General features: G+C 47.0%; 1 protein-coding gene across 1 annotated transcript in view; it reads left to right on the plus strand.

Annotated features, from left to right (window-relative positions):
* The window catches only part of LOC129819140 (unconventional myosin-XVIIIb-like), a 48,257-nt gene that overhangs the window by 4,513 nt on the left and 16,719 nt on the right, over positions 1–27,025 (plus strand). Inside the window, exons 5-31 of the mRNA XM_055875701.1 lie at positions 552–664; positions 868–1,035; positions 1,124–1,334; positions 1,483–1,625; positions 1,931–2,031; positions 2,105–2,168; positions 2,295–2,439; positions 5,463–5,633; positions 8,285–8,375; positions 8,566–8,758; positions 8,846–8,926; positions 9,778–9,898; positions 11,513–11,660; positions 12,740–12,923; positions 13,311–13,467; positions 13,635–13,810; positions 14,113–14,241; positions 18,739–18,882; positions 19,042–19,131; positions 19,334–19,453; positions 21,364–21,487; positions 21,826–21,950; positions 22,184–22,338; positions 22,447–22,570; positions 22,783–22,983; positions 24,625–24,735; positions 26,498–26,602. Coding sequence (XP_055731676.1) covers positions 552–664; positions 868–1,035; positions 1,124–1,334; positions 1,483–1,625; positions 1,931–2,031; positions 2,105–2,168; positions 2,295–2,439; positions 5,463–5,633; positions 8,285–8,375; positions 8,566–8,758; positions 8,846–8,926; positions 9,778–9,898; positions 11,513–11,660; positions 12,740–12,923; positions 13,311–13,467; positions 13,635–13,810; positions 14,113–14,241; positions 18,739–18,882; positions 19,042–19,131; positions 19,334–19,453; positions 21,364–21,487; positions 21,826–21,950; positions 22,184–22,338; positions 22,447–22,570; positions 22,783–22,983; positions 24,625–24,735; positions 26,498–26,602 — 3,695 coding nt within the window. The remainder of the gene's footprint in view (positions 1–551; positions 665–867; positions 1,036–1,123; positions 1,335–1,482; positions 1,626–1,930; positions 2,032–2,104; positions 2,169–2,294; positions 2,440–5,462; positions 5,634–8,284; positions 8,376–8,565; positions 8,759–8,845; positions 8,927–9,777; positions 9,899–11,512; positions 11,661–12,739; positions 12,924–13,310; positions 13,468–13,634; positions 13,811–14,112; positions 14,242–18,738; positions 18,883–19,041; positions 19,132–19,333; positions 19,454–21,363; positions 21,488–21,825; positions 21,951–22,183; positions 22,339–22,446; positions 22,571–22,782; positions 22,984–24,624; positions 24,736–26,497; positions 26,603–27,025) is intronic.

Here is a 27,025-nt window from a genome sequence, read left to right on the forward strand (position 1 = left end):
TGTTGGAATAGTGGCATCTTATTACGGTGGCATCCTATGACAATAAGGACATTCTACTGCCATTGTTTGTCTATGGAGATTACATGGTGGTGTGCTTGATTTTACACACCTGTCAGCAATGGGTGTGGCTGAAATAGACAGATCCACTAATTTGAAGGGGTGTCCGTATACTTTTGTAGTGTTTCTTTCCATGTGTGACTTCAAATTTACCTCCATATGATGGTTATTCAATCAACAATTGGCCAATAAATAATTTCCAACCGCAATTTGTTTCATAATTAATTGTACAGACACTAAAAGATCCCACAAAGTTGAACAAACAAATTGTCTGTTGACATTTCTGAAATTGTTCCAACACTTCCTGTTTCCATCACAGATTTCGTGCTTTTTAAAAAATACAGTGTGGCCTTACTTGCCAAAAAATCTGTGCATGGAAACATGGTTAATGATAAACATACGTCATCTTTTAGTGACTAATGGATTTGTACTGAGACTTCCCATTGGTAGGTTTATACTGAGCTTTTCTGTGGTTGGTGGGTTCTGTGTTCCAGCCACTCAGCTGAAGCCAGACGAGGGAACCCCAGATCTCCCAGCAGGCTTAGTGAGAGTCAGAATGGAGTCAGATGGAACACTGCATGATGTCATGGAGCACGACATCCACAAGGTAGTCTCTCTCTCTCCTCTGACTTCCTCAGTCTTTCCTTTACCCTCTCTCTATTTTTCCTCTCTCTCTGTCCCTCTCTCACAATATCTCTCCTTTCTGACATCTCTCTCTCTCAACCCCTCTCTCACATGGTCTTTCTCTCTACAATATCTCTCCTTTCTGACATCTCTCTCTCTCTCTCGTCCCTCTCTTTTTCTCTCCAGTTGAATCCCTCTGAGTTGGACCTGTGTGAGGACTTGAGTGAACTGCAGAGTGTGAATGAGTGTGGAGCACTCCACACGTTAACCAGTCGAGCTAAAGCCAGCCTGCCTCTCACACACGCAGGACCCAACCTGCTCAACTTCTGGCCTCCGCTGAACCAACACGGCAAGGTTAGCACACACACACACACACACGTTCATTTCCTGTAGTTCCATTGGAACCAGATGATAATTGAATATTGATGTCTCCTCTCCCTAGACCCCTCGCTCCCGTCGTGGGGACAGTGTGTGGGATGCTCCCCCTGCCCTGGCCGCTCTAGTCAGGCGTGTCTATGTCTCCATGGTGGGCACCCGCAGGGACCAGAGTGTGTGTGCGGTGGGACGCAGCGGCACAGGCAAGACCACCTCCTGCCAAGCCTTCACACACACACTCCTGAAACAGGCTGGCACGGCCGGAGACAGCATCACTGGTTAGTACCTGTGTGTTCCTGCGTGCATGCGGAATGTCATGTGATATAAACTATTTGTGTATAATGTATATGGAGTGTTGGAGGTAATAGCACATTGTGTATAATGTTATCTCTCCATCTGTTTGTGTGTGTGTCTGTGTGTGTCCAGTGGAGCGTATCCAGGCAGTGTTCACAATCCTGAGGTCGTTTGGGTGTGTGAGCTCTCAGCACAGTGATGCCTCTTCTCGCTTCGCCATGGTTCTCTCTCTGGACTTCAACCATGCTGGACTGGCCTCTGCCGGACACCTACAGGTACACACACACACGCGCACACACACACACACACGCGCACACACACACACATGCACACACACACACACACACACACACACGCACGCACGCACGCACGCACGCACGCACGCACGCACGCACGCACGCACGTACACACAGGCACGCACACACACAGGCACGCACACACACAGGCACGCACGCACACACAAACACAAACATGCACGCACACAAATTGTTGCCCATTATCAAAGTGTATTGCTTATACTGCTATGTACAATATCATTGTCTCAATGCCTGATCATTTCTTCCTCTCTCCTCTCCTCCAGACTATGATGTTAGAGAAGTGGAGGGTGTGTCAGAAGATGGAAGGAGAGAGTAACTTCCTGGTCTTCTCCCAGATGCTGGCTGGACTCAGTACAGAGATGAGGTACACACACGCTCGCACACGCACACGCACGCACACACACACTCTTACATGACTTCCTGTCTCCTCCTGATAGGACGGAGCTGCAGATGCACCAATTCCCAGAGGCCAACTGTTTTGGAATAGTCCCTCCCACCAAGGTAACCAGGAAATGTTGCTAACCTTTGTGTTTTTTGGCCATATTGCTCACATACTGTACATACTAATAGGCCCTGCTTCCTACCATCTGTGTTCTCCTCCCTCCTTTCCTTCCATCCCTCCATCAGGTGGAAGAAAAGCAGCGTGCATCAGTGGCCTTCACCAAGCTGCTGGTTGCCATGGAAACATTGGGCTTCTCGGCCAATGAGCAACGAGCAATATGGCATGTCCTGGCAGGGTTGTACCATCTAGGAGCAGCGGGGGCATGTAAAGGTATAGAGTTTATACCATCATCTCTCTCTCCATACCATATACTACAGTGCCTTCGGAAACTATTCAGACCCCTTGACCTTTTCCACATTTTGCAAGGTTACAACCTTATTCTAAAATGTATTAAAATGTTTTTTTCCCTCATCAATCTACACAGAATACCCCATAATGACAAAGCAAAAACTTTTTTTTTTGTGCAAATTTATTAAAAATAAAAAACTGAAATATTACATTTACATAAGTATTTAGACCCTTTACTCAGTACTTTGTTGAAGAACCTTTGGCAGCGATTACAGCCTCCAGTCTTCTTGGGTATGACACTGCAAGCATGGCACACCTTGGCACAGCTATTTTCAGGTCTCTCCAGAGACGGGTTCAAGTCCGGGCTCTGGCTGGGCCACTCAAGGACATTCAGAGACTTGTCCCGAAGCCACTCCTGCGTTGTCTTGGCTGTGTGCTTAGGGTCATTGTCTTTTTGGAAGGTGAACTTTCACCCCAGTCTGAGATCCTGAGCACTCTGGAGCAGGTTTTCATCAAGGATCTCTCTGTACTTTGCTCTGTTCATCTTTGCCTTGATCCTGACTAGCCTCTATGCCATTGAAAAACATCCCCACAGCATGATGTTGCCACCACCATGCTTCACCATAGGGATGGTGCCAGGTTTCCTCCAGATGTGACGCTTGGCATTCAGGCCAAAGAGTTCAGTCTTGGTTCCATCAGACCAGAGAATCTTGTTTTTCATGGTCTGAGAGTCTTTAGTTGCCTTTTGGCAAACTCCAAGTGGGTTGTCATGTGCCTTTTACTGAGGAGTGGCTTCTGTCTGGCCACTCTACCATAAAGGCCTGATTGGTAGAGTGATGCAGAGATGGTTGTCATTCTGGAAGGTTCTCACATCTCCACAGAGGAACTCTAGAGCTCTGTCAGAGTGACCACCAGGTTCTTGGTCAACTCCCTGAGCAAGGCCCTTCTCCCCCGATTGCTCAGTTTGGCCGGGCGGCCAGCTCAAGGAAGAGTCTTAGTGGTTCCAAACTTCTTCCATTTAAAACCTCTCTGGGATTTTCGGGACGGTAGCGTCCCACCTTGCCAACAGCCAGTAAAACTGCAGGGCACCAAATTCAAAACAACAGATATCCCATAATTAAAATTCCTCAAACATACAAGTATTTTACACCATTTTAAAGATAAACTTGTTGTAAATCCAGCCACAGTGTCCGATTTCAAAAAGGCTTTACGACGAAAGCACACCAAACGATTATATTAAGGTCAGCACCTAGTCACAGAAAACACAGCCATTTTTCCAGCCAAAGAGAGGAGTCACAAAAAGCAGAAAGAGATAAAATTCATCACTAACCTTTGATGATATTCATCAGATGACACTCACAGGACTTCATGTTACACAATGTTTTGTTCTATAAAGTTCATATTTATAACCAAAAATCTCAGCTTACATTGGCGCGTTATGTTCAGTAGTTCCAAAACATCCGGTGATTTTGCAAAGAGCCACATCAATTTACAGAAATACTCATAATAAACATTGCGAAAAGATACAATTGTTATGCATGGAATTATAGATAAACTTCTCCTTAATGCAACCGCTGTGCCAGATTTCAAAAAAACTTTTCGGAAAAAGCACACCATACAATAATCTGAGTACGGCGCTCAGACACAAAAACAAGCCATACAGATACCCGCCATGTTGTGGAGTCAACAGAAGTCAGAAATAGGATTATAATCCCAGTTCCACAATAAATTTTTGTTTTGTTCGATAAAGTCCATAATTTATGTCCAAATACCTCCTTTTTGTTCGCGCGTTTAGTACACAAGTCCAAACTCAGGAGGCGCGGGCAAGTCCAGGCGAAAGTTCAGACGAAAAGTCATATTACAGTTCGTAGAAACATGTCAAACGAAGTATAGAGTCAATCTTTAGGATGTTTTTATCATAAATCTTCAATAATGTTTCAACCGGAGAATTCCTCTGTAGAAATGCAATGGAATGCAGCTAACTCTCACGGGAGCGCGCGAGACTGAGCTCGTGGCACTCTGCCAGACCCCTGACTCAAACAGCTCTCATTACCCCTATTTCACAGTAGAAGCATCAAACAAGGTTCTAAAGACTGTTGACATCTAGTGGAAGCTTTAGGAAGTGCAATATGACCCCATAGACACTGTATATTCGATAGGAAATGACTTGAAAAACTACAAACCTCAGATTTCCCACTTCCTGGTTGGATTTTTTCTCAGTTTTTTGCCTGCCATTTGAGTTATGTTATACTCATAGACATCATTCAAACAGTTTTAGAAACTTCAGGGTGTTTTCTATCCAAATCTACTCATTGTATGCATATTCTAGCTTTTAGGACTGAGTAGCAGGCAGTTTACTCTGGGCACCTTTTTATCCAAGCTACTCAATACTGCCCCCCAGTCCCAAAGAAGTTAAGAATGATGGAAGCCACTGTGTTCTTGGGGACCTTCAATGCTGCATAATTTGTTTTGGTACCCTTCCCCAGATCTGTGCCATGACACAGTCCTGTCTCGGAGCTCTATGGACAATTCCTTCGACCTCATGGCTTGGTTTTTGCTCTGACATGCACTGTCAACTGTGGGACCTTATATAGACAGGTGTGTGCCTTTCCAAATCATGTCCAATCAATTGAATTTACCACAGGTGGACTCCAATCAAGTTGTAGGAACATCTCAAGGATGATCAATGGAAACAGGATGCACCTGAGCTCAATTTCGAGTCTCATAGCAAAGGGTCTGAAAACTTATGTTAATAACCTGTTTTTGCTTTTTCAGTATGGGTTATTGTGTGTAGATTGCTAAAGTTTTATTTGTATTTAATGTAATAACATTTTGAAAAAGTCAAGGGGTGTGAATACTTTCCGAAGACACTGTAGATGATACTTTATGAAAACATGAATGTCATGCCAATACTTTCTCTTTCTGGTTTCCACCCTCTTCTTTTCTTTTTCTCCCCTCCCTCCCTTCCCCTGTCCTCCTCTCCCCACCTCCCTTCCTCACCCCAGTGGGGCGTAGGGCGTTTGTGAGTTTCGACAGTGCCCAGGTGGCCAGCAGTGTATTGGGGTGTGAGGGGGAGGAGCTCCACACAGCAGTGTTCAAACACCACCTCAGACAGCTGCTGCAGAGAGCCACCGGGGGCGGCAGAGAGAGACACGCTACTACTGATGCAGAGGAGGGTAAGATAGAGAGACACACAGGTACTCGCAAGCAGGCAGGCAGGCAGGCACGCACGCACGCACGCACGCACGCACACACACACACACACACACACACACACACACACACACACACACACACACACACACACACACACACACACACACACACACACACACACACACACACACACACACACACACACTCTCTCTCTCTCTCTGTCACTCCAACCTGGTCTCAGAGCATTTTGTATTAATCTGTAGGCAAATCCATTTAGTATGATTTGTTACGTTTAGTATGGTATGTATTAATTTGTGGATGTCCATCATTCATTTTGTATGCTCTGTTACGAATTACAATTCGTATTATATGTTACGAATTTGCAAAACATACAATATGAATTCTAGCTAGCTGGCTAACGTTAGCTAGGCTAGGGGTTAGGGCTATGGTTAGGATTTAGGATAAAGGATTAAGGTTTGGGTTAGGGGAAAGGTTAGCTAAAAGGGTTAAGGTTAGGGGAAGGATTAGCTAACATGCTAAGTAGTTAAAAAGTAGTAAGTAGTTGAAAAATTGCTAACTGGCTACTAAATGAGATTCGATCTCTCAACCTTTGGGTAGCTAGATGTTCGCATTATACACCCGCCCATCCACCCCGACCAACTACCCTACTTTCATTTCTGCCTTAACTTGTGAATAGGGGGGCGCTGTTTTCACTTTGGAAAAAATCGTGCCAAAATTAAACGGGCTCGTACTCTGTTCTAGATCATACAATATGCATATTATAATTATTATTGGATAGAAAACACTCTGAAGTTTCTAAAACTGTTTGAATTATATCTGTGAGTAAAACAGAACTCATTTGGCAGCAAACTTCCATACAGGAAGTTAAAAATCTGAAAACGAGGCTCTGTTTCAGGGCCTGCCTATTCAACTGGCTTTTATTTATCGATATGTATGCACTTCATACGCCTTCCACTAGATGTCAACAGGCAGTGGAAGGTTGAATGGGGTGTCTAGCTTGATCTGAGGCCGAATAAGAGCTTTTGGAGTGGCAGGTCCGGTATGTTGTTTGTTTTCGGCGGCGCGCGGGGGACCTCGACATTGTCTTTTGAAAAGCGTTCGGTATACACGGCGAATTGCTCCAGCTCTGATTTTATTTGATACATATGAGAAAAACATCATAAAGTAGGATTTTTCAACCGAGTTTGATCAGTTTATTCAACGTTTATTGGGACTTTTGGACTTTTCCGTTCTTTGCGCCAAGAGATGATGTGCATGTTCGCGCCACAATGCTAGCCAAAGTTGCTAATTCGACAGAAGAAATGGACATTCTAAAACCAAACAACGATTTATTCTGGAAATAGGACTCCTTGCACAACATTCTGATGGAAGCTCAGCAAAAGTAAGACACAATTTATGATGTTATTTCGTATTTCTGTGTAATATGTTGACTCCAACTCGGCGGAGAATAGGTGAGCGCTGTCTCACAATAATGCATTTTGTATGTTGTAGTAAAGTTATTTAAAAAGATCTAACACAGCGGTTGCATTAAGAACCAGTGTATCTTTCATTTGCTGTACGACATGTATTTTTTAGTAAAGTTTATGATGAGTTCTTTGATTAGATTAGGTGACTGTCCAAAATATCTCCGGAGATTTTGGTGAATTGTTGCTACATATTCACAATGTATAACCACGATTTGCAGCTCTAAATATGCACATTTTCGAACAAAACATAAATGTATTGTATAACATGATGTTATAAGACTGTCATCTGATGAAGTTGTTCAAGGTTAGTGATTCATTTTATCTCTATTTTGTCGGTTTTGTGAAAGCTATTTTGGCGGGGAGTAAATGGCATTGTGTGTTTGGCTATTGTAGTGAGCTAATATAAATATATATTGTGTTTTCGCTGTAAAGCACTTAAAAAATCGGAATATTGGCTGGATTCACAAGATGTTTATCTTTCATTTGCTGTACACCATGTATTTTTCATAAATGTTTTATGATGAGTATTTATGTATTTTACGTTGCTCTCTGTAATTATTCTGGCTGCTTTGGTGCTATTTGTGATGGTGGCTGAAATGTAAAACCAGGATTTGTAGCTATAAATATGCACATTTTTGAACAAAACATAAATGTATTGTATAACATGATGTTATAAGACTGTCATCTGATGAAGTTGTTCAATGTTAGTGATTAATTTTATCTCTATTTGTGGGTTTTGTGAAAGCTACCTATGCGGTGGAAACATGGTGAAAATATGCTGTTGTGTGTTTGGCTATTGTGGTTAGCTAATATAAATACATATTGTGTTTTCGCTGTAAAACATTTAAAAAATCGGAAATGATGGCTGGATTCACAAGATGTTTATCTTTCATTTGCTGTATTGGACTTATATGATATGGACTTATATGATATCCCTGTCCCGTTAGGCTAGGCTATGCTAGTCAGCTTTTTTTGATGAGGACGCTCCCGGATCCGGGATGGGTATTAAGTAAATTAAGTAACCATCTGTCTTATGTAACCATACCAAACATAACATATCATACTTATTTGAGTGTCCCGGATTTACATTTACTATGTACGTCTAGTCTATGAGAACAGGCTGGTCACTCTGCCTCATCCTGTGTGTCTGCCCCACCTCTCTCTCTATCTCTCTCTCTGTCTAGGTCCCAGGATGAGTGCTACTCAGTGTGTAGATGGCATGGCTTCTGGACTGTACGACGAACTCTTCACGGCTATAGTGTCACTTATCAACAGGTACACACACACATTCTGTCATCACACACACCTTTTATTTTTGCCTGATCAAGACTAGTAGAGTACAGAGTATCAAGAGTCATCTGTTTGTGGAGTTGTGATGTAGAGCCACCTCAGGCAGTGTAGTATCTCTATACCTGAGTATATGCGGTGAGGTGAGACCTGGGTGTTTCCTGCTGTCTCCCCCCAGGGCTCTGAGCTCTCAGCAGCTGACATTAGCCTCTGTGATGGTGGTGGACACTCCAGGCCTCCGCAACCCCAGACACAGTGGAGAGGAGAGGGCTGCAGGCTGGTCTGAACTTTGTCATAACTACCTACAAGAGAGACTGCTGGAGTACTACTACACACACACCTTCACACACACACTGGAAAGATACGCACAGGTACAGTAACACACACACACACTCATGTAATGTGTTACTGGTTCACCTGTATGACTGCTAAGAGTGTGTACTGTTCTGTTGATCCAGGACAGAGTTCAAGTAGACTTTGAAGCTCCAGAGACCAGTCCTGCTGAGGTGGTGTCCTCCATAGACCAGCCTGCTCTACAGGTAACACACACAACTGTCTGCTAGCCTGTACCTATAACACACACAACTGTCTGCTAGCCTGTACCTATAACACACACAACTGTCTGCTAGCCTGTACCTATAACACACACAACTGTCTGCTAGCCTGTACCTAACACACACACAACTGTCTGCTAGCCTGTACCTACAACACACACACTGTCTGCTAGCCTGTACCTATAACACACACAACTGTCTGCTAGCCTGTACCTAACACACACACAACTGTCTGCTAGCCTGTACCTATAACACACACAACTGTCTGCTATCCTGTACCTAACACACACACAACTGTCTGCTAGCCTGTATCTATAACACACACAACTGTCTGCTAGCCTGTACCTATAACACACACAACTGTCTGCTAGCCTGTACCTATAACACACACAACTGTCTGCTAGCCTGTACCTAACACACACACAACTGTCTGCTAGCCTGCACCTATAACACACACAACTGTCTGCTAGCCTGTACCTAACACACACACAACTGTCTGCTAGCCTGTACCTATAACACACACAACTGTCTGCTAGCCTGTACCTATAACACACACAACTGTCTGCTAGCCTGTACCTAACACACACACAACTGTCTGCTAGCCTGCACCTATAACACACACAACTGTCTGCTAGCCTGTACCTAACACACACAGCACACGTCAATAACCAACAGTAGAGAGACTACAGCTCTGAAACCCTTTCTGAGAACTTCCACTAATCGTCCAGTGTGCCACACAGTGTTCTGGGCACAGTGTTCCGGGCACAGTGTCCCGGGCACAGTGTCCCGGGCACAGACTAGCCTCGCCAGATGAACATGGTGTGTGTTTGTGGTAGGTGCGAGGGGCGGAGGGAGACCCCAGAGGACTGCTGTGGGTTCTGGATGAGGAGATGGTGACTCCAGGATCGACAGAAAACACTGTCCTGGAGAGAGTCTGCCAGTACTACAGCTCCACTGGTGAGACGGGAGGGTGGGGAGGGTGGAGAGAGTGGAGAGAGTCTGCCAGTACTACAGCTCCACTGGTGAGACGGGAGGGTGGGGAGGGTGGAGAGGGTGGAGAGAGTCTGCCAGTACTACAGCTCTACTGGTGAGACGGGAGGGTGGGGAGGGTGGAGAAGGTGGAGAGAGTCTGCCAGTACTACAGCTCTACTTGTGAGACGGGAGGGTGGGGAGGGTGGAGAGAGTCTGCCAGTACTACAGCTCTACTGGTGAGACGGGAGGGTGGGGAGAGTGGAGAGAGTGGAGAGAGTCTGCCAGTACTACAGCTCTACTTGTGAGACGGGAGGGTGGGGAGGGTGGAGAGAGTCTGCCAGTACTACAGCTCTACTTGTGAGACGGGAGGGTGGGGAGGGTGGAGAGGGTGGAGAGAGTCTGCCAGTACTACAGCTCTACTTGTGAGACGGGAGGGTGGGGAGGGTGGAGAGGGTGGAGAGAGTCTGCCAGTACTACAGCTCTACTGGTGAGACGGGAGGGTGGAGAGATTGGAGAGAGTCTGCCAGTACTACAGCTCTACTGGTGAGACGGGAAGGTGGGGAGGGTGGAGAAGGTGGAGAGAGTCTGCCAGTACTACAGCTCTACTGGTGAGACGGGAAGGTGGGGAGGGTGGAGAAGGTGGAGAGAGTCTGCCAGTACTACAGCTCCACCGGTGAGACGGGAGGGTGGGGAGGGTGGAGAGGGTGGAGAGAGTCTGCCAGTACTACAGCTCTACTTGTGAGACGGGAGGGTGGGGAGGGTGGAGAGAGCCTGCCAGTACTACAGCTCTACTGGTGAGACGGGAAGGTGGGGAGGGTGGAGAGGGTGGAGAGAGTCTGCCAGTACTACAGCTCTACTGGTGAGACGGGAGGGTGGGGAGGGTGGAGAGAGCCTGCCAGTACTACAGCTCTACTTGTGAGACGGGAGGGTGGGGAGGGTGGAGAGAGTCTGCCAGTACTACAGCTCTACTTGTGAGACGGGAGGGTGGGGAGGGTGGAGAGGGTGGAGAGAGTCTGCCAGTACTACAGCTCTACTGGTGAGACGGGAGGGTGGAGAGATTGGAGAGAGTCTGCCAGTACTACAGCTCTACTGGTGAGACGGGAAGGTGGGGAGGGTGGAGAGGGTGGAGAGAGTCTGCCAGTACTACAGCTCCACCGGTGAGACGGGAGGGTGGGGAGAGTGGAGAGAGTCTGCCAGTACTACAGCTCTACTGGTGAGACGGGAGGGTGGGGAGGGTGGAGAGAGTGGAGAGAGTGGGGAGAGTGGAGAGAGAGATAATTACATTTAAAATGTGAGTCTAATGTTTCCTGTTCATTTTTATTGTTTATTTCACTTTTGATTATTATCTATTTCACTTGCTTTGGCAATGTAAACATGCCAATAAAGGGTGGGCGGGTGGGCGGGAGGAAGAGAGAAGTGGGGGGTGTCTGTGTTGGTTTGTTGCTGTGTGAGTGTGTGTAAGAGTTTGGGTGAGAGTGTGTATGTCAGTGTTTTGTCAGTTTCAGTGATACAGAAGATATTGTGTCAGCAGTGGACATGTGATTCTGTTGTATGGTGGAATCGAAGTTCAGTTCTAAACTCTGGTTTGTCTGTCCTCAGTGCGTCAGTGTGAACAGCCCCTACAGTGTGAGGTGAGCCACCTGATGGGTTCTGACCCGGTCAGATATGACCTGACGGGATGGTTCAGCCTGGTCCAGAACAACCCTTCTGCTCTCAACGCCATCTCACTGTTGCAGAATTCCTCTGTGTAAGTGTTGCCCAATCTCAGACCCACCCTTCGCCCTAATTACTAACCATGTAACCATATTGCTTTTATCCATTTAACTATTTCAGATCTATAAGATGTGTAAAATATGTATATGTGTGTTTATTGAAATTATATCCAATATTTTTTTTTGGAATGAATTAAATGTTGGCTTCAGCCTTTCCTTCTCTCTCTCGCTCTTTCTCTCTCTCCCTCTCTTCTTCTTGCTCCCTCTCTTTCTCTCTCTCCCTTTCTTTCCCCCCCTCTCTCTTTCTCTCCCTCTCTTTCTCCCTCTCCCTCTTTCTCTCTCTCCCTCTCTTTCCCTCTTTCTCTCTTTCCCTTTCCCTTTCCTTCCCCCTCTCTCTCTCTTTCTCTCTCTCCCTCTCTTTCTCTCTCTCCCTCTCTTTCCCCCTCTCCCTCTCTTTCTCTCTCTCCCTCTTTCTATCTCTCCCTCTCTTTCTCCCTCTCTTTACCCCTCTACCTCTCTCCCTCTCTTTCTCTCTCTCCCTTTCCTTCCCCCTCTCTCTCTCTCCCTCTCTTTCTCTCTCTCCCTCTCTCTCTCTCTTTCTCTCTCCCCCTCTCCCTCTCTTTCTCTCTCTCCCTCTCTTTCTCTCAATCCCTTTCTTTCTCTCACTCCCTTTCTTTCCCCCTCTCTCTCTTTCTCTCTCTCCCTCTCTCTCTCTCTCCCTCTCCCTCTTTCTCTCTCTCCCTTTCCTTCCCCGTCTCTCTCTTTCTCTCTGCCTCTCTTTCTCTCTCTCCCTCTGTTTCTCTCTCTCCCTCTCTTTCCCCCTCTCCCTCTGTTTCTCTCTCTCCCTCTGTTTCTCTCTCTCCCTCTGTTTCTCTCTCTCCCTCTCTTTCCCCCTCTCCCTCTCTTTCTCTCTCTCCCTCTCTTTCCCCCTCTCACTCTCTTTCTCTCGCTCCCTCTCTTTTTTCTCTCTCACTCTTTGTCTCTCTCCCTCTCTTTCTCTCGCTCCCTCTCTTTTTCTCTCTCACTCTTTGTCTCTCTCCCTCTCTTTCTCTCTCTCCCTCTCTTTCTCCCTCTCTTTACCCCTCTACCTCTTTTTCTCTCTCTCCATTTCCAGTGGGGTAGTGAAGGCGTTATTCGGCCCCCGTGCCTCTGTGCCCCCTCTGTGTCGTGGTTTGGGAGGGGTGGAGGGGGGCAGCCAGCGCTCGCTACAGAGGAGTGGCATCGTCAGAAAGACCTTCAGCGGAGGAATGGCCGCCATACGCCGACACTCCCACTGTATATCAGTCAAACTACAGGCCGTAAGTACCCTAATACACACTCCCACTGTATATCAGTCAAACTACAGGCCGTAAGTACCCTAATACACACTCCCACTGTATATCAGTCAAACTACAGGCCGTAAGTACCCTAATACACACTCCCACTTTATATCAGTCAAACTACAGGCCGTAAGTACCCTAATACACACTCCCACTTTATAATCAGTCAAACTACAGGCCGTAAGTACCCTAATACACACTCCCACTGTATATCAGTCAAACTACAGGCCGTAAGTACCCTAATACACACTCCCACTTTATATCAGTCAAACTACAGGCCGTAAGTACCCTAATACACACTCCCACTTTATGATCAGTCAAACTACAGGCCATAACTACCCTAATACACGCCACCCCCCTTTCCAGGATGCTCTATTGAATCTGATTCGTCGAGCCAGGCCAGTGTTCCTGCAGTGTGTGGGTGCTAAGACAGACAGCGGTGGTGGAGGATTCGACGTCCCTGCTCTCAGGATCCAGCTACACTCTACACACATCCTCCCCGCCCTGCAGCTCTACCGCACAGGTTAGTGTTAGTCTACAATTAGCCCTCAGATAGATGTGCACAGTGTAGTTTAGCAGAGCGTTAGCCATTCTGCACAGGTTATATAGTTGGGAATATTTTGGTGGCAGCATAGTGCTCACCTATATAGCTATGGCTGACCCACCCTATTCCATCTCTCTCTCTCTCAGGTTATCCGGAACATATGACTCTGAGTGACTTCAGGTGTCGTTTCCAGGCTCTGTCTCCTCCGGTCATGAAACGCTATGGTTCCTTCTTCATCACCCCAGACGAGAGGAAGGCAGTGGAGGAGCTGCTGGTAGAACTGGATCTGAACAAGAAGAGTATCGTACTGGGAGCCGGCAGGGTGAGAGAGAGGCTTCTGACTAGGAGTACTGAGCTCCTTAATGTTAGTCTCTGACACACCCTGTCTCTGTAGATTAGTTGCATTGATTGTAGTAACTTTCTCTCTGTCTCTCCCTCTTTCTGTCTCTCACTCCCTCTCTCTCACTCCCTCTCTCTCTCTCTTTCTCTCTCACTCCCTCTCTGTTTCTCTCTCACTCCCTCTCTGTTTCTCTCCCTCCCTACCTCCCCCTTCTCTCTCTCTCTTCCCTTCTCTCTCTCCACTCTCTTTCTGTCTCCTCTTCTTTCCACCTGTCCTCCCCCCAGGTGTTTATGAAGCGAGGTGTGTTAAAGTACCTGGACCAGCAGAGAGACAAGCTGGTCAGTGTCTGGCTGGTTCACCTACAGGCTGCCTGTATGGGACACCTGGCTAGACAACAACACCGCAAAATGAAGGTGAGTTTGACCCATGACCCAGAATCATTAGCCTAGGTGCAACATGTCTGTCAGGTGTACTGTGCTAGGTTAGATAGGTGCAGCTGTAACATGTGCGTGCGTGTGCGTGCGTGCGTGCGTGCGTGCGTGCGTGATTCCATGTCTATGTATATACTGTAGGGAAGCAGCCTCTAAGGTGCAGGGATGAGTAACTGGGTGGAAGCCGGCTAGTGATGGCTATTTAGCAGTCTGATGGCCTTGAGATAGAAGCTGTTTTTCAGTGTCTCGGTCTCAGCATTGATGCATCTGTACTGACCTCACCTTCTGGATGGTAACGGGGTGAACAGGCAGTGGCTCGGGTGGTTGATGTCCTTGATGATCTTTTTGGCCTTCCTGTCACATCGGGTGCTGTAGGTGTCCTGGAGGGCAGGCAGTGTGCCTCCGGTGATGAGTTGGGCAGACCGCACCACCCTCTGGAGAGCCCTGTGGTTGTGAGCAGTGCAGTTGACGTGCAGCTCTCAATTGTGCATCTAAAAGTGTGTGAGGGACAAGCCAAATTTCTTCAGCCTCCTGAGGTTGAAGAGACGCTGTTGCGCCTTCTTCCCCACACTGTCTGTGTGAGTGGACCATTTCAGTTTGTCTGTGATGTGTACACCAAGGAACTTTAAGCTTTTTAGCTACTCCACTGCGGTCCCGTCGATGTGGATATGGGCGTGCTCCCTCTGCTGTTCCCTGAAGTCCATGATCAGCTCCTTTGTTTTGTTGAGGGAGAGGTTGTTTTCCTGGCACCACTCCGCCAGGGCCCTCACCTCCTTCCTGTAGGTTGTCTCGTCATTGTTGGTAATCAGGCCTACAACTGTTGTGTCCTCTGCAAACTTGATGATTGAGCTGGAGATGTGTGTGGCCATGGAGTCATGGGTGAACAGGGAGTGCAGGAGGGTGCTGAGCACGCTCCCTTGTGGGGCCCCTGTGTTGAGGATCAGCGAAGTGGGTGTGTTGTTTCCTACCTTCACCACCATGGGGCGGCCCGTCAGGAAGTCCAGGACCCAGTTGCACAGGGTGGTGTTCAGACCCAGGGCCTCAAGCTTAATGATGAGCTTGGAGGGTACGATGGTGTTGAAGGCTGAGCTATAGTCAATGAGCAGCATTCTTACATAGGTATTCCTCTTATCCAGACAGAATAGGGCAGTGCGATGGCGATTGCGTTGTCTGTGGATCTATTGGGGCAGTATGCAACTTGAAGTGGGTCTAGAATGACAGGTAATGTAGAGGTAATATGATCCTTGACTTGTGTCTCAAAGCGCTTCATGGACGCTTATAAGAAATCCCGCTATGCCCTCAGATGAACCATCAAACAAGCAAAGCGTCAATACAGGATTAAGATTGAATCCTACTACACTGGCTCTGACGCTCGTTGGATGTGGCAAGGCTTGAAAACTATTACGGACTACAAAGGGAAACCCAGACGCGAGCTGCCCAGTGACACGAGCCTACCAGACAAGCTAAATGCCTTTTATGCTCACTTTGAGGGAAGCAACACTGAAGCATGCACGAGAACACCAGCTGGATGACTGTGTGATAATGCTCTCAGTAGCCGATGTGAACAAAATCTTTAATCAGGTCAACATTCACAAAGCCGCTGGGCCAGACGGATTACCAGGACGTGTACTCAAAGCATGCGCGGACCAAATGTCCAGTGTCTTCACTGACACTTTCAACCTCTCCCTGACCAAGTCTGTAATACCTACATGCTTCAAGCAGCCCACCATAGTACCTGTGCCCAGGGAAGCGAAGGTAACCTGTGTCACGGCAGTCGTTGAAGGAAGACCAAGGTGCAGCGTGGTGAGCGTACATTTTCTTTATTTATAAAAGGACGCCAACAAAACAAGAAATGAAGAAACGACCGTGAAGCGTACACGGGCTATAGTGCCCCTAACAAAGTCAACTTCTCACTAAGACAGGTGGGAAAAGGGCTATGGTTCTCAATCAGAGACAACGATAGACAGCTGTCCCTGATTGAGAACCCTACCCGGCCAAAACATAGAAATACAAATAATAGAACACAGAATACCCACCCCAACTCACACCGTGACCAAACCAAAATAGAGACATGAAAAGGAACTCTAAGGTCAGGGCGTGACAGTACCCCCCCCCCCCCCCCCACCCCACCCCAACGGTGTGGACTCCGGCCGCAAAACCTAAACCTATAGGGGAGGGTCTGGGTGGGCATCTATCCGCGGTGGCGGCTCAGGTGCGGGACGCAGACCCCGCTCCACCACTGGCTCACCCCACTTTGGTGGCACCTCTGTTGCGGGGACCCTCGTCGACGACCCTGGACTGGGAACCCTCGTTGCGGGCCCCGGACTGGGCACCCTCGCTGAAGGCTCCGGACTGGAGAACGTCGCTGGAGGCTCCGGACTGGAGAACGTCGCTGGAGGCTCCGGACTGGAGGCCTTCGCTGGAGGCTCCGGAATGGAGGCCGTCGCTGGAGGCTCAGGACTGGAGGCCGTCGCTGGAGGCTCCGGACTGGAGGCTGTTGTGGAGGCTCCGGACTGGAGAACGTCGCTGGAGGCTCCGGACTGGAGGCCGTCGCTGGAGGCTGCGGACTGGAGACCTTCGTTGGAGGCTTCGTGCCATGACTCCTCACTGGAGGCTTTGTGCCATGGATCATCACTGGAGGCTTCTTGCCATGGATCATCACTGGAGGCTTCTTTCCATGGATCATCACTGGAGGCTTCGTGCCATGGATCATCACTGGAGGCTTCTTGCCATGGATCATCACTGGAGGCTTCTTGCCATGGATCATCACTGGAGGCTTCTTTCCATGGATCATCACTGGAGGCTTCGTGCCATGGATCATCACTGGAGGCTTCTTGCCATGGATCATCACTGGAGGCTTCTTTCCATGGATCATCACTGGAGGCTTCGTGCCATGGATCATCACTGGAGGCTTCTTGCCATGGATCATCACTGGAGGCTTCTTGCCATGGATCATCACTGGAGGCTTCGTGCCATGGATCATCACTGGAGGCTTCTTGCCATGTATCATCACTGGAGGCTTCGTGCCATGGATCATCACTGGAGGCTTCGTGCCATGGATCATCACTGGAGGCTTCGTGCCATGGATCATCACTGGAGGCTTCTTGCCATGGATCATCACTGGAGGCTTCGTGCCATGGATCATCACTGGAGTGAGAGGACGTATGGGCCGTCTGGTACGTGGAGCTGCCACAGGGCTCACCAGGCTGGGGAGACATACAGGAGGAGTAGTTCTGGGCGCAGGCATAGGACTCACCAGGCTGGAGAGACATACAGGAGGCCCTGTCCTTGGCAGAGGCACCGGATACACTGGGCCGTGGAGGCGCACTGGAGGTCTCGAGCTTGGAGCCTGCACAACCCATCCTAGCTGAATGGTTATCTTCGCCCTGCACATGCGGGGCGCTGGCACAGGACGCACTGGGCTGTGCAGACGTACCGGAGACACAGTGCACAGAGCCGGCGCAGGATATCCTGGGCCGTAGAGACGTACTGGCGGCCAGATGTGCTGAGCCGGCACCCTCCGAACTGGCTGGATGCCCACTCTAGCCCGGCCGATTCGGGGAGCTGGTGCCTGACCAGTACGGTGCCTGACCATTTTCCACCATAATTTGCAACTAAATTCATTAAAAATCCTACAATGTGATTTTCTGCATTTCTTCTTCTCATTTTGTCTGTCATAGTTGAAGTGTACCTATGATGAAAATTACAGGCCTCTCTCATCTTTTTAAGTGGGAGAACTTGCACAATTGGTGGCTGACTAAATACTTTTTTGCCCCACTGTACATGTACAGCTTACCTCAATTAGCCTGTACCCCTGCACACTGACTCGGTACCGGTGTCCCGTGTATATAGCCTCGCTATTGTTATTCTTATTGTGTTACTTTGTATTATTACTTTTTATTTTAGTCTACTTGGTAAATATTTTCCTCTTCTTTAAATGCACAGTTGGTTAAAGGCTTGTAAGTAAGCATTTCACAGTAAAGTCTACACTTGTTGTATTCTGCGCATGTGACTAATAAAGTTTGATTTGATTTGATGATGACAGAAGTGAGTGCGACGGGGCGATAGTCATTTAGTTCAGTTACCTTCGCTTTCTTGGGTACAGGAACAATGATGGATATCTTGAAGCAAGTGGGGACAGCAGACTGGGATAGGGAGAGATTGAATATGTCTGTAAACACTCCAGCCAGCTGGTCTGCGCATGCTCTGAGGATGTGGCTAGGGATGCCGTCTGGACCGCCAGCCTTACGAGAGTTAACACGTTTAAATGTCTTACTCACGTTATTCTCAAAGTGGGCGAAGAAAGGTGTTTAGCTTGTCCAGGAGCAAGACGTCGGTGTCTATGACGTGGCTTGTTTTCCTTTTGTAGTCCATGATTGTCTATAGACCCTGCCACATATGTCACATGATTGTATTGCGACTCCACTTTGTCTCTGTACTGACGATAACACTTGTCTGTATCTCTGTGTCCACATACAGGTGCAGCAGATGGCAGTGAGGTGTGTCCAGAGTAACATCCGTACTCTGAGAGGCGTGGCCAAGTGGAGCTGGTGGAAACTGCTGTGTAGAGTACGCCCCCTACTGGATGTTAACATGGATGACCAGAGACTTAGAGCCAAGGAGGTAGGAATCGATTCAGAGACTACTCAGTGATACAGAGCAAAGAAAGAATGTTGATTCAGAGCCAAACAGTAACCACTTAATCCAAAGCTAAGATCCAGAGCTAAGCTTTATCACTGGAGATTTGGTGTTGTTTAATAAAATACTCTGATGATTTCCCAGGATGAGATCACGGCTCTGAGACGACGGCTGGAGAAGTCAGAGAGAGAGAGGAACGAGCTGAGACAGACCACTGACATCCTGGAGACCAAGGTGGGTATAGTTTGGGAGGCCTATAAAGTGTAAAGTTTGAGGGGCAGTAAAGTGTAAAGTTTGATTTAGGGATAGTAATATGTCAAGTTTGGGAGGCCTGTCAAGTGTAAAGTTTGAGGGAGCACTAAAGTGATGGGCTGGGTGGACAAAGTGTAAAGTAAAGCTTTAGTTGTGAATACAGGTGTGGGTGTGTTTCGTCTAGGTGACGGCAGTGTCGTCTGAACTAAGTGATGAGCGTTTCCGTGGTGAAGCTGTCAGTCAGGCGCTGGACATGGAGAGAGGAGAGAGACTACGACTCACCAGGGAAAACAAGGAACTACAGGTAGTATTACAACAGCACCCTAATACCTCTCCAGTACACAAGGAACTACAGGTAGTATTACAACAGCACCCTAATAACTCTCCAGTACACAAGGAACTACAGGTAGTATTACAACAGCACCATAATACCTCTCCAGTACACAAGGAACTACAGGTAGTATTACAACAGCACCCTAATACCTCTCCAGTACACAAGGAACTACAGGTAGTATTACAACAGCACCATAATACCTCTCCAGTACACAAGGAACTACAGGAAGTATTACAACAGCACCCTAATAACTCTCCAGTACACAAGGAACTACAGGTAGTATTACAACAGCACCATAATAACTCTCAAGTACACAAGGAACTACAGGAAGTATTACAACAGCATCCTAATAACTCTCAAGTACACAAGGAACTACAGGAAGTATTACAACAGCATCCTAATAACTCTCCAGTACACAAGGAACTACAGGAAGTATTACAACAGCACCCTAATAACTCTCAAGTACACAAGGAACTACAGGAAGTATTACAACAGCATCCTAATAACTCTCCAGTACACAAGGAACTACAGGAAGTATTACAACAGCACCATAATAACTCTCCAGTACACAAGGAACTACAGGAAGTATTACAACAGCACCATAATAACTCTCCAGTACACAAGGAACTACAGGAAGTATTACAACAGCACACTAATACCTCTCCAGTACACAAGGAACTACAGGAAGTATTACAACAGCATCCTAATAACTCTCCAGTACACAAGGAACTACAGGAAGTATTACAACAGCACCATAATAACTCTCCAGTACACAAGGAACTACAGGAAGTATTACAACAGCACCATAATAACTCTCCAGTACACAAGGAACTACAGGAAGTATTACAACAGCACCCTAATAACTCTCCAGTACACAAGGAACTACAGGAAGTATTACAACAGCACCCTAATAACTCTCCAGTACACAAGGAACTACAGGAAGTAATTTAACAGCACCCTAATAACTCTCCAGTACACAAGGAACTACAGGAAGTAATTTAACAGCACCCGAATAACTCTCCAGTACACAAGGAACTACAGGAAGTATTACAACAGCACCCTAATAACTCTCCAGTACACAAGGAACTACAGGAAGTATTACAACAGCACCCTAATAACTCTCCAGTACACAAGGAACTACAGGAAGTATTACAACAGCACCCTAATAACTCTCCAGTACACAAGGAACTACAGGAAGTAATTTAACAGCACCCGAATAACTCTCCAGTACACAAGGAACTACAGGAAGTATTACAACAGCACCCTAATAACTCTCCAGTACACAAGGAACTACAGGAAGTATTACAACAGCACCCTAATAACTCTCCAGTACACAAGGAACTACAGGAAGTATTACAACAGCACCCTAATAACTCTCCAGTACACAAGGAACTACAGGAAGTATTACAACAGCACCCTAATAACTCTCCAGTACACAAGGAACTACAGGAAGTATTACAACAGCACCCTAATAACTCTCCAGTACACAAGGAACTACAGGAAGTATTACAACAGCACCCTAATAACTCTCCAGTACACAAGGAACTACAGGAAGTATTACAACAGCACCCTAATAACTCTCCAGTACACAAGGAACTACAGGAAGTATTACAACAGCACCCTAATAACTCTCCAGTACACAAGGAACTACAGGTAGTATTACAACAGCACCCTAATAACTCTCCAGTACACAAGGAACTACAGGAAGTATTACAACAGCATCCTGATAACTCTCCAGTACACAAGGAACTACAGGTAGTATTACAACAGCATCCTGATAACTCTCCAGTACACAAGGACTAAAGGTGTTGTGTGCCTGGCCCCATACAGTACAGTATTTTTCTCTCTTTTTCTCTCTTTTCTCTCCTTCCCTTTCTCAGGCTCGGCTGGACCAGTGTAAGCTCACCGTGGTGACGCTGGAGAAACAATTGGAGGAGGAGAAACAGAAAGTCCAGAGCAAAGAGTCCCAGGCTGGGACAGGGACAAGCTGGGGAACTACTATAGGTAACTGCCTGTCATTTGGATTGAACAATAGGTTAAACTCACTCTCACTGAATTGAAGGTTTGACTGCACTGGATGTTACTAACTGTTGATCTGGGTTATACTGCCACCATGAGGCATCAGGGAAAATGCAGAATAAATGCCAGAATTACAGTTTTGACATTTATTCACACAGAACAGGCAACACATGGGGGGTTAAGGGGTTTGGATTAGCGTTTTAGGAGGGAACAGGTGTGGGGAATCTGGGAGGATGGGGTGTGGTCTGATGTAATTGGAATTCTTCATGACTTTTCTCTACACACACATAAACACGGCCCCCTGCCCCCCCCCCCCCTTACAGAGAGTGAGATGGCACTACAGCTAGAGTGCTGCCAGACTGAGGTAGAGTATGTCAGGAGACGACTCAAACACACAGAGGAGAGACTGGAGGCAGAGCGACAGACACACCTAGAGCTGGACACCAAGGTATATAACACACACACACTCTCTCTCTCTCTCTCTCTCTCTCTCTCTCTCTCTCTCTCTCTCTCTCTCTCTCTCTCTCTCTCTCTCTCTCTCTCTCTCTCTCTCTCTCTCTCTACCTCTCTACCTCTCTATCTCTCTCTCTCTACCTCTCTCTCTCTACCTCTCAGCATAGCTCACACACAGTCCAGGGTTGTCCAGTCTCTTGCTGACTCTCTGTCTCCCCCCTGTGGTAGGTGGGCTCCCTACAGGCCCAGCTGGAGCAGTCTAAGAGGAGCGCTACAGAGTTGAAACGTCAGGTTCGTCGTGTCACCTCTGACCTCCAGGACGCCCGCGTTCTCACCGACAGCCTACAGGGCCGCGCTCACGAGCTGGACCGCAAACAGAGGAGGTAGGTTTGTATTGGTGTGTGTATGTGTAAGAAACTTCATTCAAACAAGGGTATGTAGGGATTCCATATAATGAGTTTGTATGCGTTCCAATGTATGTGTTTTTCCAGGTTTGACAGTGAGTTGACCCAGGCCCTAGAAGAGGCAGACAAAGAGAGAGAACTGAAGGACAAAGCCATTCACGAGAGCACTGCACTGGGGGCAGAGATATACACTCTGAAACGCACTCTACAGGTACACTAAATACACATTTAGAGGAGGTTTCACAACCTTAAACAACAAGCATTTGGTGAAAAGATACATCCTTTGTGTGTGTGTGTGTGTGTGTGTGTGTGTGTGTGTGTGTGTGTGTGTGTGTGTGTGTGTGTGTGTGTGTGTGTGTGTGTGTGTGTGTGTGTGTGTTCGTGCGTGCGTGCGTGCGTGCGTGTGTGTGTGTGTGTTTGTAGGAGAGCCTGGCAGAAGTGGTTCATGTGCAGCAGCAGAAGGAGGAGCTGTGTGCCCAGATCCGTGACCTCAGCGTGCCCTTTGACCTGGCCTCTGATTCGCTGCCGGACCTCAAGAAGCAGCTCCGCCTCCTAGAGACCCAGACCAATGAGAGAGGAGAGGAGATTACCAAGCTTACCTCCAAGATTCAGCAGGCGCAGCAGGTATGCATGCCATGAACGCAAACACCCACCCACCCACCCACACACACGCACACACGCACACACACACACACACACACACACACACACACACACACACACACACACACACACACACACACACACACACACACACACACACACACACACACACACACACACACACACACACACACACACACACACACACACACACACACTCATACATATGGATTATAAGAAACTGTAACTCTCACTACTGACATCAATGAGTGATACTGTATTTACACAGCAGCAGGTATGTATGCACACAACACACACAGACACAGACATCTCTCTGCCTCTTACTCTAACCTCTCTTCCTCTTTCTCCACCTCTCTTCCTCTTCCACCTCTCTTCCTCTTTCTCCACCTCTTCCTCTTTCTCCACCTCTTCCTCTTTCTCCACCTCTCTTCCTCTTTCTCCACCTCTTCCTCTTTCTCCACCTCTCTTCCTCTTTCTCCAACTCTCTTCCTCTTTCTCCACATCTCTTCCTATTTCTCCACCTCTCTTCCTCTTTCTCCACCTCTCTTCCTATTTCTCCACCTCTCTTCCTATTTCTCCACCTCTCTTCCTATTTCTCCACCCCTCTTCCTCTTTCTCCACCTCTCTTCCTCTACCTCTCTTCCACTTTCTCCAACTCTCTTCCTCTTTCTTCACCTCTCTTCCTCTTTCTTCACCTCTCTTCCTCTTTCTTCACCTCTCTTCCTCTTCCCCCTCCCTTCCTCTTTTTCCAACTTCATTCCTCTTCCCCCCTCTCTTCTTATTTCTCCATCTCTCTTCCTCTTTCTCCACCTCTCTTCCTCTTTCTCCACCTCTCTTCCTCTTCCTCCCTCTCTTCCTCTTTCTCCACCTCTCTTCCTCTTTCTCCACCTCCCTTCCTCTTCCTCCCTCTCTTCCTATTTCTCCACCTCTCTTTCTATTTCTCCACCTATCTTCCTACTTCTCCACCTTTCCTCTTTCTCCACCTCTCTTCCTCTTTCTCCCCTTCTCTTCCTATTTCTCCACCTATCTTCCTACTTCTCCACCTTTCCTCTTTCTCCACCTCTCTTCCTCTTTCTCCACCTCTTCCTCTTTCTCCACCTCTCTTCCTCTTCCACCTCTCTTCCTCTTTCTCCACCTCTCTTCCTCTTTCTCCACCTCTCTTTCTATTTCTCATCCTATCTTCTTACTTCTCCACCTTTCTTCCTCTTTTTCCACCTCTCTTCCTCTTCCCCCTCTCTTCCTCTTTCTCCACCTATCTTCCTCTTCCCCCTCTCTTCCTCTTTCTCCACCTCTCTTCCTCTTTCTCCACCTCTCTTCCTCTTCCCCCTCTCTTCCTATTTCTCCACCTCTTTCTATTTCTCCACCTATCTTCCTACTTCTCCACCTTTCTTCCTCTTTCTCCACCTCTCTTCCTCTTCCCCCTCTCTTCCTCTTTCTCCACCTATCTTCCTCTTCCCCCTCTCTTCCTCTTTCTCCACCTCTCTTCCTCTTTCTCCACCTCTCTTCCTCTCCCCCCTCTCTTCCTATTTCTCCACCTCTTTCTATTTCTCCACCTATCTTCCTACTTCTCCACCTTTCTTCCTCTTTCTCCACCTCTCTTTCTCTTTCTCCACCTCTCTTCTCCCACCTCTCTTCCTCTAGGTGCACCTGCGTTTTGAGATGGAGATGGAGAGAATGAAACAGATTCATCTTAAAGAGCTGGAGGATAAAGAGGAGGAGTTAGAGGACGTACACAAGTCCTCCCAGAGACGGGTAGGTGACCTCTACTGACCACAGAATGGGACCACTGCTTCGGTTAGAACAGTTACTGACTGTCAACTTATTATGAACGCTGGTGGAAAAAGTACCCAATTGTCATACTTGAGTACAATATACCCCCAAAAACTACTTAAGTAGTACATTAAAGTATTTTTACTTAAGTACTGCACTGCCCTGATTATGACCAGTCTCTTGCCAGTGACACCACTATATAGTTGTTTTACGACAGCCAGGGTTAGTATGAGGAGATCAATCATCTACATCAAGCATATATAAAACACCTGGTTCCTTCGTTTAACTGTTGAGCACAGTTCCACTATGTCCTCTAAACACCTGGTTCCTTTGTTTAACTGTTGAATATGGTTCCACTATGTCCTCTAAACACCTGGTTCCTTCATTTAACTGTTGAGTATGGTTCCACTATGTCCTCTAAAACACCTGGTTCCTTTGTTTAACTGTTGAACATGGTTCCACTATGTCCTCTAGACACCTGGTTCCTTTGTTTAACTGTTGAACATGGTTCCACTATGTCCTGTAAAACACCTGGTTCCTTTGTTTAACTGTTGAGCATGGTTCCACTATGTCCTCTAAACACCTGGTTCCTTTGTTTAACTGTTGAGTATGGTTCCACTATGTCCTGTAAAACACCTGGTTCCTTTGTTTAACTGTTGAACATGGTTCCACTATGTCCTGTAAAACACCTGGTTCCTTTGTTTAACTGTTGAACATGGTTCCACTATGTTCTCTAAAACACCTGGTTCCTTTGTTTAACTGTTGAGCACGGTTCCACTATGTCCTCTAAACACCGGGTTCCTTTGTTTAACTGTTGAGTATGGTTCCACTATGTCCTCTAAACACCGGGTTCCTTTGTTTAACTGTTGAGCATGGTTCCACTATGTTCTCTAAAACACCTGGTTTCTTTGTTTAACTGTTGAGCATGGTTCCACTATGTCCTGTAAAACACCTGGTTCCTTTGTTTAACTGTTGAGCATGGTTCCACTATGTCCTCTAAACACCTGGTTCCTTTGTTTAACTGTTGAGCATGGTTCCACAATGTCCTGTAAAACACCTGGTTCCTTCGTTTAACTGTAGAGCACGGTTCCACTATGTCCTCTAAAACACCTGGTTCCTTTGTTTAACTGTTGAACATGGTTCCACTATGTCCTCTAAACACCGGGTTCCTTTGTTTAACTGTTGAACATGGTTCCACTATGTTCTCTAAAACACCTGGTTCCTTTGTTTACCTGTTGAACATCTTTCCACTATGTCCTCTAAACACCTGGTTCCTTCATTTAACTGTTGAGTATGGTTCCACTATGTCCTCTAAACACCTGGTTCCTTTGATTAACTGTTGAACATCTTTCCACTATGTCCTCTAAACACCTGGTTCCTTTGTTTAACTGTTGAGTATGGTTCCACTATGTCCTCTAAACACCTGGTTCCTTTGTTTAACTGTTGAACATCTTTCCACTATGTCCTGTAAAACACCTGGTTCCTTTGTTTAACTGTTGAGTATGGTTCCACTATGTCCTCTAAACACCTGGTTCCTTTGTTTAACTGTTGAACATCTTTCCACTATGTCCTGTAAAACACCTGGTTCCTTTGTTTAACTGTTGAACATCTTTCCACTATGTTCTCTAAAACACCTGGTTCCTTTGTTTAACTGTTGAACATCTTTCCACTATGTTCTCTAAAACACCTGGTTCCTTTGCTTATTTCCTGTAATTGTAATAGGTTTCTTTTTATTTCCTTGCAGCTGCGTCAGCTAGAGATGCAGCTTGAACAAGAGTATGAAGAGAAACAGATGGTTGTTCATGAGAAACACGACCTGGAGGGACTCATAGCTACACTTTGTGACCAGGTACACACAGACACATGCACAGATGCACGCACACAAACATGGTACATAATACACACACACATGTACGCACACACACAAACACGCAAACACAGTACATACACACACACATACATACACACAGAGCACACGCACGTAGACACACACACACATGTACGCACACACGCAAACACAGGACACACACACACACACACACACACACACACACACACACACACACACACACACACACACACACACACACACACACACACACACACACACACACACACACACACACACACACACACAAAGAGAGAGACACAGAGAGACACACACACTCACTGTTGCACAAAGTCAATCTCAAAGTGCTGTCGAATCAGGCTGTTTTTTCTATTGACGTGCCTCTCGGCCGCGAGTGTGTTTGTGCGTGCCTGTGCGTGCCTG

The sequence above is a fragment of the Salvelinus fontinalis genome, chromosome 21 (assembly GCF_029448725.1).
Source record: "Salvelinus fontinalis isolate EN_2023a chromosome 21, ASM2944872v1, whole genome shotgun sequence".
Lineage (NCBI taxonomy): Eukaryota > Metazoa > Chordata > Actinopteri > Salmoniformes > Salmonidae > Salvelinus > Salvelinus fontinalis.